This window comes from Lissotriton vulgaris, chromosome 7 (assembly GCF_964263255.1).
Source record: "Lissotriton vulgaris chromosome 7, aLisVul1.2, whole genome shotgun sequence".
NCBI lineage: Eukaryota > Metazoa > Chordata > Amphibia > Caudata > Salamandridae > Lissotriton > Lissotriton vulgaris.
Window position 1 is genome coordinate 266,799,130 of NC_141695.1, and position 16,532 is coordinate 266,815,661.

The 16,532-nt window shown below is 42.5% G+C and overlaps 2 protein-coding genes and 1 long non-coding RNA gene across 3 annotated transcripts in view; all 3 read left to right on the top strand.

Annotated features, from left to right (window-relative positions):
• Window positions 1-16,532, top strand: part of LOC147701349 (inducible metalloproteinase inhibitor protein-like) — a 142,607-nt gene that overhangs the window by 101,731 nt on the left and 24,344 nt on the right. The gene's annotated exons all lie outside the window — the stretch shown is intronic.
• Window positions 1-16,532, top strand: part of LOC147701352 (uncharacterized) — a 53,904-nt gene that overhangs the window by 19,009 nt on the left and 18,363 nt on the right. The gene's annotated exons all lie outside the window — the stretch shown is intronic.
• On the top strand, window positions 1,424-13,917 carry LOC147701354 (serine protease inhibitor swm-1-like). The gene is made up of 4 exons (XM_086928382.1): window positions 1,424-1,448; window positions 1,985-2,041; window positions 7,809-7,844; window positions 13,525-13,917. The coding sequence occupies exons 1-4, from the start codon at window positions 1,424-1,426 to the stop codon at window positions 13,884-13,886; spliced, it is 480 nt and encodes a 159-aa protein (XP_086784508.1). The 3' UTR covers window positions 13,887-13,917.

Consider the following 16,532-nt stretch of genomic DNA (forward strand, 5'->3'; position numbering starts at 1 on the left):
ATGGCAACTCATTTTAGATCTTTCAGTCTTGACACATTTAGCTTGGTTCAAATTATTTTTCAGAGGTGAACCATCATATCCTGTTGCAGCATTGCATTGTGGTTTTTCTAAACTCCCCGACTACTAGGTTTCAATGTAGTCCTTCAATACTGCCGTTCCCATAATGCACCTTGGAAGAAATATCACTGAATTACTAATTGGAACTTTGCAATTCGATTTCCCCTCATACTACATTATTACAGGTACACTTTCATTGCATTTTACTGTCAAAGTGCTATTGTTTCCGCTCATCAATATGCAAAGTCGTTAAGCATAGGATTAACATAGTGTCATCCACCCCGAGATAGAAAGGGACAAAGCCGTTTGGCATTTTTACAGAAAATTCTTTAAGCATAATACCAGCACAGTGCCATCCATGCCCCGGCTGTTAAATGACAAACACCATTTACCACTCCAGGCACAGTATTACCTTTTTTAATTGTTAAAATACCAACCAAGCTAATCTGAAATGAGTAAACGCAACCCCTGACAGAGTGTTTTGCTCTCATTAGAGCTATTCAGAGAGGTATCGCTTTCTCCAGATACAAGGGAGCACCCAGTTTAAAGGGTATTGTTTGAACTTAAACTGGATGCTCACTTGTGTCTAGACAAAGCTATACCTCTCTGAAGAGCCCTAATGAGAGCAAAATAAATGGCTTTTGTCATTTTACAGCAGAGCAGAGACAGCATTATGCTAGTCAAATGCTTAAATACTTTGCTATAGAAATGGCAAAAGAATGGCAGAGTTCTGTGTATGTTCTTTTGACCAATGTCTTGCTACAGGGCAATTCACATCACAATTCTTCATCACCCTGAAATGCTTCACTATTCTCTTCTTTACTGGAAATATGATACTGCACACATTTTAGTAGCCACATGGGTATACCAAGACCTATACACACAAGTCATTGCTGTGTGGAATAAAACTGTTGATGTTGGCTGTCTTACCAGTGGGTAACTAGTATGTTTTCTTGCTTTTACTACCCTTACAAGCGTTGGAATTTCCACATTTGTAGGAGCCCTGTTCCTCTCCTTCCTGCCTTGTGTGCCTGTGTAGCTATGTCCCAAAATGTCTCCATTGGATTTTGAGTTGCAATAAGTTGCAGGGGGATGGAGGGACACTTTGCCTACTATCACTGGGTCTGACATTCCCAAATGTCAGTGTCTTGTGATCATGGATTTGTTTTTCTTTGACTCACTTCTGTAAGTGGTGATGAGTCTTACTTTATTAGGATCTTCTTTGTGTCTCCTCTTCTTAGTAAGGAGACTGTCCCTGGTCAGACTACTGGCTTTCTCCCTAATAGTTTTAAGGACCTTGTAAGGGTAGCCCATGTCCCTGAATCTGTTGGTCATTTTTTCTGTATAGTATATTAGGGATTAGGTAATGCTGTTTCGAAGGGTAGAGGACGGTAAGGGTGTTTTTAGTGTTAGGTCAAAAAACACTTTAAAATAAACTTCACAAAATACAAATGTGTGCAATTCAGTTCACCTACCTGCCTTAAGGACAAACTTCACACTACATTAGGCAAACTAAATACATAAGGCAAAATATGTTTACTTCTAGAGCATACAATGACTAACTAGCAAGCTCTAGGTGTTCTCTGGTGAAAATTTGATAGGAAAGCAAGTTCAGCCCTGAATTATTGTTTTGCAAGAAATAATTCTGTACTTCTCTCTTCAGATCACATTTCCAAAACACTTCCAAAATATACAAACCAGTACAATTGCCATTCTCAGCCTATAATCAAATGCATCTCCGGTTATATTTGTTTGTACAGCACTCTGGCGTTTGCTGACATAGTCCGTACCGTGCAAATGCAACAAATATTGAAATAAATTACAAAATCAATACTTAACTTTTGAAAACATATGTGTTGACATCCATTCAATGTCATCAAAATATCACTTTTGTATCACTGTTCACTCTTGTATCTTCTTATTTCAGGGCCTCTGATTACCAAAATGTTTAAAAGCATGAATCTTCTTACAATGCTGGCAGTAGGTGAGTACCACAAGCAAAGCGTTGATAAAACTGAGATATTCCTGTCCATTTCACACTTAGCTAATAGTATTAGAACTATGAACATCTCAAATGCCTCACAAATCAAACTCATCACCCAAGTACATGTTTAGAATAATGTGTTTGCATAAAGTAGGGGTAACCTAGAATCTATGAAAAATAAGTGATAGTAGATCCTTCCTGATAACTCAAATTATATTGATACATTCATAAAGGAAAGTACTTTTAGTATTTTGATCTTCTGCATTTAAGGGGTTAGAATCTACTCATGCCTTTGGTTAAATGTATGTAGAGTTAAGAGTATAGATGAGTGCAATTCCAATCCACGCACTAAATGGACCACAACTCACTTAGGTCCACGTACGTCTTCATTTTTGGTAGGCAGCCAGGATCAAAGCAGTTCTCATTTAAGTTGTGGGTGAGTTTTTGTGCAAAGGTGTTTGTGCATGCATACTAAATATTCATCAACAAATGATAAAAGAAAGATCTAATGATCGGACAAAATAACTAAATGTGAAATGTAGACTAAAGTGGAAAAAATCCGAGAGAACGTGACAATTGAACCAAAAGAATGCATAAACTGATGCACCAATGTCAACACTGAAGATTCATTTAAAACATAGATCTAAAAATTTGAATACATGTTTTCATTAAGAAAACTCCAAAGCCAAGTTCACTTCACAAGTAACAGCAACTGGAGGAATGTTTCCAAAGACTTATATCTTTAAACGTGATACAATGTCTTCTGATGTCTCTTAAAAGATTACTACTTTCTAGGGAAATCTGTCATTGACATACTAGACTGGAATCATGTGCCCCACCGTTGGCACAAACACCATGAAAGAACTGTAGGTATTTTCTAGGACATGGATTTTTTAGCTCATTGTGACTAGGACCTAGGCTGAACCTCACTGCCAAGGCTCAAAAATGTTTAAACCAGTTAGGTAATACTTGTCTTCCCAGGCAGTTAGATCTGGACTATTGTTCTTGGAGCAGAAACCTGTCTGATGTGTATATCATTGGTCTCTCTCTGTAGTGGCATGATGAGCAAAAAGACATTGGACTGGAATGTAACCCAAATAATTAAAAGGGCCTCAGATTAATACAATTATTCAATCCACATTTTAGTTTTTCTAAGTGAAAACCCCTAAGGGCCCAATTCACAGAACTAACGTATGACAAAATCCTAAACGTACAACTTTTGGTATTCACAGAAGTTAGGATTTTGTCTTAAGTTTGTCATAAGACAGACTTAAGACAGACTTAAGTCTGTCTTAAGTCTGTCTTAAGACAAACTTAAGACAAAATCCTAACTTCTATGAATACCAAAAGTAGTAAGTTTAGTATTTTGTCTTAAGTTAGTTCTGTGAATCGGGCCCAAAGTATTTGGCTTACAACTAACGTTTGAGAGCCATCATAAGAACTTGGAGTATTAGTTGTGGGAAGTAAGAACCCACTTCAAATAATAATAACAAGTCTGGTCTGGGTGAGCCAAAAGTCCCTCAATAAACCTGTACTTAACCCCAAGGCAGCTTGAAACAAAAGCAGTTAGGTTTAACTTAAAGAAAAAAGTGTAAAACATTAATGCAGCACTCAAACATTAATAAAGTGAAAACGCAACACAAATGAAAATGTGAACCAATATCGTAAAATAGAGAAAATGTAATAAATGAAATGCCACCAAAACAGCAAAGATACAATCGCAAGAATCAGAGATATGATTTTTTACATTTTAAATTGAGAAATAGGGCCAAAAAGAACAAAGGGCTTACCGGGTTATCTGGCTGTGCATGACCAGTCAAAGTCAAGAGCTAAGCCTAACTGTGATCGAGCATGGGTCAGATAGAAGGGCCAAGTTGGATCCTGTCTCAGACTTTCCTTCAAATGTAGAAGAAATTCTGAGAAGGCAAACACTTCTGTGGGGCAAGGTACTGACTGGATCCAAAGACGCTGTCAACGTTGATTGGGAGCCGCTGGACAATTTCTTAGTGAAGCCATTGAAGGGAAAAAAAGCTCAGTGAGAGAAAAGTCAAGATTTCACACTGAGGAGGCTGTCTTCGATGGGGTACTGCGTGATGGTGGGCCTGGTGGAAATTTACCCCTTGAAAATTAGATGTTTTTCTGGATCTCAGGTTCCAAGGGCTCCACAAGGTTGCATACTGTGTTCAGGAGGTTCGGCTGAACAGGAATTGCAACTGCACATAACACCACAACAGCATTTGCATTGATGTCAATCCCACTGGGATGCAACCTCAGTGAGTGGCTTGCTAGTAGACCTCAGTCCCACTCCAGTTCTCAGAGCAGAAGTTTGCTGAAAAGTTTTAAATCCCCAACTTTTGAGGTTAGACAGGAGGAGTACACTCTTACACTAATCCAAGGGTCCAAGACCAGAGGGGCACCACATGGGTTTCAGGACTAACTCTAGCAGAGGCCATCAGCAGAGTACAAGGGACGTCCAGTGGGGCTGGTCAGTTGGGCAGTTACAAGAAGATGCCTTTGGATGCTCTCTGTAGCTCAGACACATGGTCAGCCAACTTACCTTTGGAGGCACTTCTGGGGTCCTGAATTTCCTTCAACTAGAGTGGAAAGGTGGTTTTGATTTTACTAGATCTTCCTGTGGCATTTGACATTGTGTAACATACATTAGCATTCCTTCGGGGTGTGGGGACTAGTGCTAGATTGAATTACACTCCTCATCTGATTAAAAATTTGTTTTGGTGGGAAAGCCTGAGGGTTCTTCTTTGAGTCCAACTCTTTATAATATCTAATGTGCTCCCCTTGCAACTTTGGTGGAACTCTGTGGTGCCTAAGTGATCCTGTACACTGAACAACTCAGCTTATTTTCTCCCAGGCGGGGTGGATAAGGACTGCAGCCTCTTAATTCTTGTCTTTCTGCTGTCTTTAGATAGCTACACTTGAATCACCTTATGTGCAACATGGACAATATGGAGGTCCTCTTATTCCAGACATTTTAATCTGGATGGTGGTCTAGCTGTTGAGCTGTTGAGCTTCTTCTCCATCTTCTCCATCTGTGGTAATTAAAAACCAAGGGGTAATATATGATAATCATTAATATTTTCAAACACAGGTGTCCACAGTGGTTGGAAACTGTTTTGGTCTGCTATGCTCTTTGAATACATTTTGAATACAAGTAACGAGGGACATACAGTCCCTCGTTACTTTTAGGCTGGACTCTGCCAAAACTCTTTTCCTGGGTCTTCCTGATTTCTTCATTGAAGGACTCCGGATCCTTAAGAGTGCGCTGCTCGGCTCATTCTCAAACATCCTTTTCCGACATGACTTCCTTCTTATTTAAGATCTTTGCTTTGGCTACATGTAAAGTAGTGCATTCTTTACAGTTCTCTGGTTCTGGCCCTTAGGGCCTTTTTTGACTGCACCTCAATATTTGGTAGTTGATTGTAACTCTATAGTCCCTCTATAGCTTTGTGTTCTGCTCAGGCTTCATTTGCATTGGGGCAGATACTAAGGCAGGCTAGAAGGGGAGGCCACCTCTTCTCCCTTCTAGTTGCTCATGCATGGAACAAGCTTCGGTTTGGGCTTCGATCATTTTCTTCTGAGTCTTATTTAAGAAAAAAACTCAAGACATGGCTCTAAGCGCAGGAATTATTGTGATAGCTCCTACCAATTACTTTTCTAGCGCCAGAACACACATTGAAACAGCTGTGTGCTTTATAAGGCTCTGTAAATTAATTAAGGTAAGCAGGGAAGCACTCATTTTTCCCTCCCCTAAAGTAGTTCTGGTCAATTCCAGTAACCCCCACTTGCTTTGGTGCCAGTTTAACTAGAGAGACAAAGGACAGGCAGGCCAAGGCAGGTGCTGCATCTGTAAGTCATAGGGTAGGGTTCTTCTGAAGCTAGACAGGGGCTAGGTACAGACCCCGGGCTACCCTTTGAAATGCAATCAAGGGCTGAGTGAAAACTACAGGTCAGTCTGCGCATGGGAGAAACACACCTAACACACCCAGGGATATTTGCACACATGTAACAGGAATACACATCTCACCACTGAAGAGACATTGACATTCAGGTGACACTGAACACTGGCACATTTCGCTTCAGCAGAAAAATGTCAATTTTTAAATCTGGCATTTAAAAAATTGTAATTTTGAAGTCGACTTGACCATTAGATTGGATTCTAATTCACTATTAAACAGAGTCCTTGATTTATTTTTCTACTTAGTCCTACACTTAAGATATGCATTATGAATTGTTATAATGTAACTCAGTTCTTTTCTATGGGAGATTCATCCTTGCCACAGTGAAAAACCACTTTGAAGATTTTTCATTGCCAGGACATATAAAAATTTAATCATACATGTCCTACTTTTAACCTTCCATATACCCTGCCCTCCATTCACGTCAAGACTACCTCAGGAGTGACTTATAAGTAATAAACAGAAAAGATTAGCCCTGGAAAAAGGTTTATTTTGCCCTGCCGAAATGGCAATTTAAAACTGCACAAATAGGCTGCCAGGGCAGGCCGGTAGACATGATGTACAGTGCTACTTTTGTGCGTGGCACGCAAATGCTGTAGGTCTCTTGTAGGATTTGATCTAAAGGCCCTAGCTACCTGTTGTACCATATGATAGGGACTTATAAGCAAATTAAATGTGCCATTTGGTGTATTCCAATATTACCATGTTTAAAAGGGACAGTACAGGCACTTTATCACTAGTTGGTAGCAATTAAGTGCACACAGTCATATGGCCAACTGAAATAGGCTCAAAAACAGGTCACAAACATCTGGAGGAATACCACAAAAAAGATGGTATTTTCCAACACTCATTGAGGGTGAAACTCGTCTGGAGTTGTTTATGTTCCGGTTTACCTGGGACATTGACAGGCATTTCAGGTTTGACTGTTTCTACAGGAGCAAAACTAAGGATGCCTATAGTGACAGGATTATGGACATTGAGGTTCAGCTTTGATCGTTTCCAATCATGACCAATTGCCCAATTTTATTTGCTTCTGTATCCTGGATAAGGAGTTCTACATAGTTGCTTTAACATAACATGATGGACTACTAAGAATTTAGTCGTGGACTCAAATAATTCAATTAGCTGGTTCAAGAGAATTTGCCTAATTATGTTGTTGTCTAATAGCTGTGCCTGTGGGCAGGACTGGACAAATGTCCTACTTTTGATGTAACCATGGAAAGTATACATGATTCCGATTAAGATTAATTGTTTCAAAAAGTATCCCACCTGGTTATCTTGATAATCGGGCAAGGATTCGGGCTTTTGGGTGAACATTGGGCCCCCGGACCTTTAATTTTCAAAGGCAGTGGTTTTCCAATTCACAATGGCCTTCATTTAAACGGTGTAGCCCTTCATTTCCTGATTGGGGCCTTATAAATTGTCCTTCCCACATGTGCTTCAGGTTATTTCTTTTTTTTTTATTCTCATTTTCTTTATGAACTTTTTAAACCAGCAGCTTTCCTGTTTTACTGACGGGGAAACAGAAAAACAAAGTTTCACGAACAAATCTGTGCTGCAAATTGGTGGATTGGGCTTCAGATTATTAAACAGATGTTTTTTGTGTAAATGATGTGCCAGGTTTACCTGTTCTACACGTATTATTCCTTTTAAAGATGCTCATTAACTATGAAACATTTAATGTGCTTTCATACAATGTAGTGAGAGAGAATCTGTAAATTATGCCATCAAAGCAACTGCACAAGAGTGTTAGCACTGATTATTTTCATATTTCAATCATTTTTTCTTCTCAGTGTTGGCTGCAGCACTTTCAATTGGACACTGTGATGGTAAGAAGATAAGCATTTAATGTGTTTCTAAATAGATAAATCTATTAATTTCATATAAATGTGTGCTGCTGTGCTGCAAGGCCACACCTGCCCTGCTAGGTGTGTTTTAAGTATTTGTCTACTACAACCAAGGATTCCCCTACTGCACTCATGCTTCGCAGTGGTCCTACTGGAGCCACTATCCTCTAGAGGACCCACAGAACATCTGGGTGAGACGTGTAATTAATTGCCCAGAGAAGACAGACAGACAAGAAGACTTATGGCCTGATCGTCATCGTCACGTCCCTTCTCCCGCACCGCCAAACCTGTGTGCGCACCGCCTGCCACATTACAACTATTTTTGTCACAGGCAGGTGGCTCTTTCGTGGTCCCACGGCAGTGACTATGTAATAGGCATTGCAATAGGAATGTCAAAGTCAGTACCTGCACAGCTGTGCATGAACTGGGGGTGTTTGCACACGGAAGGGCACATCATGTGTCTCCCTGAATGCCCCCCCATGGCCATGCGACATCGGAGGGCCCTGTAGGGCCCCCCTTTGTTTCCTCTACACCACGTTTTCATGGAGTACGAACCGCCATGAAACCAGTGGCGGAGAGGAATTGCATAATATGCGTTGCCGCCTCAAGACTGCCACGCCACCATTTGGGATCTCTTATCCGTGGTGGCTGTAGTGGTACAATTGCGGCCTGATCGCTCTAGTTGGAATAGAGTGGCTGGAAGATTGCCACCATGAGTCTGGCAGTCCATGAACCGCCAGGCACATAATCCGGCCCATAAACATTTTCATGTAGCATAGCATAAACCACAGCTTAGAGGTCTCAAAGCTCGTTCATAAAATGCTTTGGTGGAATTTTAACATAGCCAAACATTTACAAATAGTAAAGAATGCGAATAATGGTTAAGTTAAAAGAGGCAAATATGCCAACCATAGCAGTGACATACATAAACAGACTAGCAGCCCGTCCCGACCTTGTCTGGGAGCAATCAGGCTTTCCTGACCCCCGCCTGCCCCGACATTGCCCAGCAGCCCAGGCCCCCGGCCGCTCCGTCCCCCGCCTGCCCCGACATTGTCCCCCGGATGTCACAAAGGCCCAGTGTTGAGGCGCTCTGCATAAATCTCCATGGCAGATGCTGTAAGTTCCTGTCCCCCGCCTGCCCCGCTTGCCCCGACATTGTCCCCCAGAGCCTTTCCTCAGCCGATCTAAATTGTACCCTTCTGTTTTGTTGTACCTCCCCGTCCCCCGCCTGCCCCGACCCCCGCCTGGCCCGACATTGTCCCCCGGAGCCTTACCTCAGCCGATCTAAATTCTATCCTTCTGTTTTGGTGTAAGTCCCCGTCCTCCGCCTGCCCCGACCTCCGCCTGCCTGACATTGTCTCCCGGAGCCTTACCTAACCGCCTCTCCTCAGTTCACAGCTCCTCCTTCTGTTTTGGTGTAAGTCCCCGTCCCCCGCCTGCCCCGACCCCCGCCTGCCCGTTTATTTCAGCCGCCGCTCCTCAGTTCACCGCTCCTCGCCGCTGGTCACCGCTCCTCCCGCCGGTCTGCTGCTCCCCACCTCCTCCCCCGCACCATGTCCGCCGCTCGTCACCGCTCCTCCCCCGCGCCTTGTCCGCCGCTCCTCCTCGTGCTCCTGGATGCCGCACCTCCACGCGCTCCTGACGTCAGCACGCAGGTCGCGGCCGGCGCTACTTCGAGGGACTACTTTTTTTATAATGTAAATTTTTTCAATATACCGTATTTTTTAACTTTACACAGCCTATGTCCATCTGCACACCCTGAGGATTACAATGATGTATCGGGTGTGTGGATTGGCGCTGTGGTTCCCGAGTTTACCCGCCTCAAAGCCTCAAAGTTCTTCCTTTATAATAGTAGTATAGATATACATTGACTGCTATCACAGTGTTAAAATCATACTTTTCAATTGGGAGTTTACAACAATTGTTAGGTGGCAATTACAGCATGTATATGCCATCACTTATTATATCAATAAACAATAACTGTGGGTCTACGTGAAACTAAGATCTCTGTATTCTAAAAAGTGTCAACCATATTGTAAAGTACAAAAGGGACTAATCACATTGCGATATATGTACCCATCAGTTACGCACTCTGAACCGCCCTGTTGTCATCATTTGGGCGATTTCACAAAGTGGTATGTCCACATTGCACATACCAATAGTCAACACACAGTGGTAACCGGAAACAGTGCTCAAAAAAATATATATGTGAGTGAAAGTGTAAGGATAAAAATGGATAGTGGATGCACTGAATAATTTTAATGAGAAGGCAACCACTTCCAAGATTAAAAACGAAATAGGTGCAAAGTAACAGTAGTTTGTAACAAATATCTACTGCATGTTATTGAAGGTCGCCATGTTTCTGCAGTGAATAGACCCAACCGGGGTCTCCTGCTTCTTCAGGACCAGAAATCTACTTCGCGACTGCTTCTAAAGTGAGTGAGTGCAAAAAAAGAAAATACATTGGATATCACCTGAATAAGTCCCACCTAATCCAATACACAGTACCCCATACAACGAATGTACATACCTGTCCATCGGTGCTCCGATCAGGCATCTGCGCTTTTCTGGGAGGCACCGAGGGGCATGCATTTCCGTATTTTGAAGTTGTTAGCCAAGAATGTCGCGGTTACACGTCAGTACGCGACGTGCTAACCCATTGGTCATAGCCCGTGGAGTCATCAATCTGCGCCCGAGGGGACATGGGAAATGTAGTTTAGAGACCGCTTTTACTAACTGCGGTCTACTGAATACAGATCCAGTCGTCTTTTTTGTATAACTGCTGATAATTAACTATGTTACGATCTTTAGAGAAGAATCATCATATTATACACAAGGACACAGAGGGTCATCGAGACTGAAGTTGATATATTGCCTAGTGCGATAGTTAATGTAAATATATGTGAATACCCCGTCTCAGGCACGTCGGTATTAACTGTGCGAGACAGAGGCACAAAGGATACAGAGAATAGGAGGACAGGCAAGGAGAGCCAAAAAGTTGTCTCCTGCCAGAAAACTGCAAAGTATGCTGTTTATTAAAGATAATGTAGGCATACTACTTATAATATTTCTATATTAATAATGCAGTTACCCCATAAAGTCAAGATAATTAATCATAGCATGCTAGCGCTATTGTGACTTAGTTGTTAGATAATCTATTCAAGCCCTTAAGAGCGTGTTTATACCGTTCCTCAGCCTGCTAAGTTGTAACAAGCTTTGGATCATCGAATTTGGCACACATGATTAGAGCCTGTGCACCATCCATAAAGCTTGACACTCAGGTCGCTGACCCACTCCCGTTTGAGAAAACAAATCCTGGAAGTCAAAAGAGACTAGGTTTTTATATCGCTGCCCACGGGATGTCTTCATTTAAGCCATTTTTGTCAGTGTTCAAGCGATACACCCATTTCTGCTCCAATTTAAAAAGATGTTTGTGAATGTGATATGAGGTGGAATACGTGGTTGCTCTAAAACAGTCTAAGTAAAATCAGTTGGCTTGTGTCCTACCTCTAGGAAGTGGTTCGTGAGGCGGGTTGCCTGCTTCTTGCACCTGATTGTGCTCTTGTGTTCGGAAATCCTCACCTTGATTTTTCGCGTCGTCATCCCGACGTATTGTAGAGGGCAGGGACATGTGATCAAATAGATGAGATTGATACTGTTGCAGTTAGTAAACTGTTTCTGTTCCCACCGCCTGGATGTTCCAATGTCTAAACTCATCGAGCGACTAGTCTGTGGGCACGCAGCACAATGTCCACAGGGATGGTGTCCCACAACTGGAGGTAGATCCCACAAGGTCCCCACTTGATGGTCATTCTGGGGCCCTGGACTAGCCGATCTCTTATACTGGTTCCCCTTTTGTAAGTAAAGAGTGGTTCTGGAAGGGTATCTGGGCCAGTATTGAGGATCTTCCAATGTTGTCGCACGATCTTCTGGATGGCATTTGACCTTGTATTAACCACATGCGTGCAGGGGTTATTTTTGCCCTAAGCCGCTCTTTTTCAAAAGCCGCGTTACATGATGAGCTCAGCTCGTCATCAGCACACGACCACCGTGGCTGATGACGAGCTGAGCTCGTCATCAGCATCGAAAGCGTTAAAGATGTTCACAAAAGCTATCCTTTCATTTTTAGGTTTAGGGAGGTGTAAGTTCTAGTAGTGATTCTCGGTTGTTATGCGAGGCTCGTTTCTTAGAATCTTTGATTAGCTTCTTAGGATATTTCTTCTCTCGAAGACAAACCTCTAGTTCCTTTGCGTGTTTCTGGAAATCTTCCTTGGTGGTGCAATTTTGCTGGATGCGTAGAAATTGTCCAAAGGGCAAATTATCCTGCAATGCTTTGGGATGGCAGCTGTCGTATTGAAGCAACGAATTGCATGACATGGGCTTCTTGTATAGTTCGGATGCCAAACCACCTGTGGTTACATTAATCCGTAGGTCTAAGAAAGCCAGTGTAGATGTCGAATGTTCACACGTGAAGCGCAGGAACGGGTTCTGTTCATTCAACCACGAGTGGAAAGACTTGAGTTCGCTTTCGGATCCACGCCACACAATCAGGATATCATCTATGTAGCGTTTCCAAACCCTTATCGATTGTAAGTAGGGGTTCATAGATGACAACACACAGTCCTGTTTGAATTTGTGAACGTACAGGTTTGCCAGACTGGGGGCAAAAACGCTCCCCATGCTGGTACCTGACGTTTGCAGGAACAATGTCTCTTCAAAACGAAAGAAGTTCTCTTTCATTGCGATGGTAGCCAGTTCCATGATAAAAGATACTGGAGTGATGGAGTCCCATTCCCTTTCTCGTAGGAGCATCTCGATCGTCTCTAGTGTCTCGTCTTGCGGTATCGAGGTATAAAGGGACACGACATCAAGAGATACCAAGATGTCCTAAGCACCTTATCGCCACTTTAGCGGCAGTTTCCTGCTACCAAAGCAGCGATATTGTTATTGCCGTTCTTGATAATATGGCCCCGTATTTACTTACACACGTGATGTGGTAATATATGCAAACACGGGAATGTACACATATTGTTTGCATGCCTTACCACATTAAAGCCCAACTTATTGGCCTTGCCCGCATTTCATTTTTGTAGCATCCGTATGCAGGTATGCAGGTAGTTTTCTCTGTGCTTCCTCCGAAGTTCGTAAAGAAGGCTTGCGAAAGCCAATGGCACCTGGTATACATGTCTGTCACACTGGCTTTAGGAAGGGGGGGGGCTGTTTTTCAAATTCTGAAGCTAGGATATAAACCAGAACGCTACATTCTAAAGAACCCTTAGGCCAAAGGGAGTCCAGGGGCAGAAGTTATCTTGTACCGAACAATGCAGCACTGTAGCTGTTCTAATGTTTCTGGCAGTTATTGTCTACTTGTTGGATACTTTCATTTCACATGCCCAGGCCTGCACAAAACATCTTTGTGATTCCCTGCATGTCTGCTTCAGATGATGTAAGATTGGGCTGCAGATACCTCACAGTACATACATGAAAATGTATAGTATTTTTAAAAGTTAGAGGTTTAAATGTAAGACTGCTGGGTCGCATTTTGTATATGGCCAAAGTGTGTAGTATTTTTAAAGATACCGGTTCCAATGTTAGGCTGCTGTGTCGCATTTCATATATGGTCATTAATAATCCTGTAACTCTCCTCATATTGTCATTGCAGAAAAGTGCAAAAAAAACATGGAGTACAAAAACTGCAGCAGCATTTGTCCGAAAACCTGCGAGGACGTGGCCAACATGGGGGGTGTCAAGGTGTGCCCAGCAATTTGTGGTGGAGGATGCGTCTGCAAAGAAGGATATGTCCGGAATTCTGGTCAATGTGTACCTGAGAGTACATGTCCTTGCACCGCCAATGCTCACTATTCTAAATGTGCCTCTCCATGTCCGCTCACCTGTGAGAAATATAAAGATGCAGAACCATGCAAAACACAATGTGTGCCAGGATGCACATGCAACAAAGGCTATGTTATGTCTGGAGAATCTGGTAAATGTGTGCTTCCTAAAGACTGCCCTCTTGCAGCCTAAGCCTAGACTTGGAGCTTAATGGATCCTTCCAATCAGGTGTGAAAAGTGTATTTTAGTACAATAGCAATAAACCGTTGTGATTACAAAATGAAACTGTATCAGTTATACGTGCTAATTAAAATCTAGTGTGATATTCCTCTGTATTAAAGAATTTCGTAATAAGAAAAATATTAAATCCGGTTAGTATGCATAGATGTGCAATGAAGAAACTCAAAGTAGTGCTACTAGTTGGAATGATAAGCCACCTTCCTCTTTGTCCCGGGCAAGGCCAGCAGATCTAGGTAGAATGACATACAGCATATTCTGGCCCAGGCCACCTACTGATTATTCCTCCATAGGAACCAATGTATCCAAAAGATGAACAGTAGCTTAAGTAGAAGTCCTAATCCCACAGATGAGAAGTTTAGGAAGTAGACGTTCTAAACATGAGTAAGGTTTAGGAACTGACGTTCTATCGTCCATAATCGATTATGTTGTTAGATCACAGCCATTATTAATCAATTTCCTTTTCCTGCTTTCAAGACTCAGTATAATGTTTTTAATAGGTGCTACATGCTCTTTATAGGTGTCGCCTTCGCAGCGCGCATGCGCTACAATGGCAAAAAGACCTTGTCCGATCGGTTTGGCTTTTCAGACAAGCACGTGCATGTGTTCCATTGCCTTCAATGGCAACGCGCGCATGTCAGGAGATTCACATGCGGGAGCGCGCTCCACAAGATGGTAGTAATTAACGCTCCCCTAAGTGAATCGCGCGGTCTATCACCCCCCCCTTCTGCCGCGTAAGCGCTTGTACCAAGGATGTGGTCACCTGAGAACTGCCACAGTATACACAGTTTGTTTTCTATGGCTGTAAATACATTTTCACTATTTCGTGAAAATCCGGACGCCCCAATAGCCTCATCTCATCAAAGACTGATTGCCATGTCAGAATGGTGTGCGCGTTCGAGCCGCAGCAATCAGAACCCACAGTTTTGTCAATAACGAGAAGAAAGGCTGCCTATGTGTTGCGCACGATAAGCAATACAAATCTAATCTATATATTGCATTGGAAATTCTAACCCAAGATGGATGGTGCCGCTAAGCTAATACTAATATTGTCGGGAATGTTAATTTTGCCCGCGCAACAGCCAACTGAGGTCATAGCTAAAAGGAAAGCTGATGTTTCAAGACCTGTGTAGTGTAATCAGTGAACGCCCGCAAGCGACTTGGTAGCTGGGTTTCTCGCACATGCGCAGAAAGCGTTAGCCCCCATTGGGTGTTTAAGCTACAGCTGAGAGACACTGCTCGTCTGTCATGGCTGGCCAGGGGGGCTCGGGTCCCAGTATCCTGGAATACTTTGGGGAAAGGATGGCTACCGTCGTTGATACTGCCGAAGCGAGACCGGGAATATGTCTAAACTGCAGCCTTCAGGTAAACGGAATAATCCTTAAATATGGTAACTGAGCAAATGGAATTTTGGCTGCATTGGTGCGCAGGCAAGGAGCATCTAAATTCACCCTCTGAATAAAAGGCATTTAAAATGTAGCAACAAATTCAAGTTTAACGCCTGCCGTGGCTTGGTCGATTGGCGTTGCATGACACACACGCCCTCTCTTTCCTCAAATTTGGTCCCCACCTGGACCAAATTTGGAGCGGCGGACTCTCATTTAATGCTTCAGGTACACATGGGTGCTTTGGCACATCATTAGTGACGTAATGTCACGGTACCCCTAACGTAAATTTCTGCATTTGAGTACCTTGTGTGTAAGTTATAACTACTTGGCTACGATATTCGTGTCAAGGCTGATACTTTTGTGAACATCAGCACAACGCTGGTGTTTCCATTCCACTCTTTGCAATATAATCATTAAAATAGCAAACACTGTAAGATAGCGCTGCAAATGGATTTTACAGTGGCACAAAAGGTCCCCTAAATGTGTGAAAGAAGGCAGAGGTAGAATGATCATTATGTTAAACAATATATAAGATTTAATTTAACCAGTTCTTAGCCTTTCAAGAATCCAAATCATTTAGAAATTTCATGTGTTTTTAGGACTTGCCTTTGCAGCGTGTATGCCCTGCAAAGGCAAAAAAAACCTTTGTAAACTTTCCACACATCTGATGAATCTGTGTGCTGTTAAAACTGTGGCGATAACATAGAGCTTTATTAAAATCCTGTTATTTTAAACCAAGAATGACAAGTGCTTGGAATTCTTTCAATTTAAATTTGGTGGTAGAAGTTAAATTCTTAGATATGTTAAGACCGCCAAAGCCAAATTGGCTGAGTGTCCTTAAGGATGTACCCTAGGTTATCATATTCAGTACATTCTCTCCAACTCCTAAGGGCAGTGGATTCCCAAAGATTGATTCCCATGTCAATAAGAATCAATGGCTTGCTTGTCCAGAGTGCGATGGAATTCATTTTACGTTCTCGTGCCCATTGAAATCATTAACGTGCCACTTGGGCAAATAGCTGTGCTGATAGTCTGTTAGTAAAACGATTGTTCAGCCATTAGTCTGAGGTGTCATGAGTTCCTCTGTAGAAGTTTGTAGTTGCACTGTTAGTGAACAATAGATGTAGAACCCTAGCATCCTTAGCGTTATACACCCACTGCTGCCCATTCATGCTACAGTTCAGTTACAGATTTGTGCTGTCCTAGACTGTTC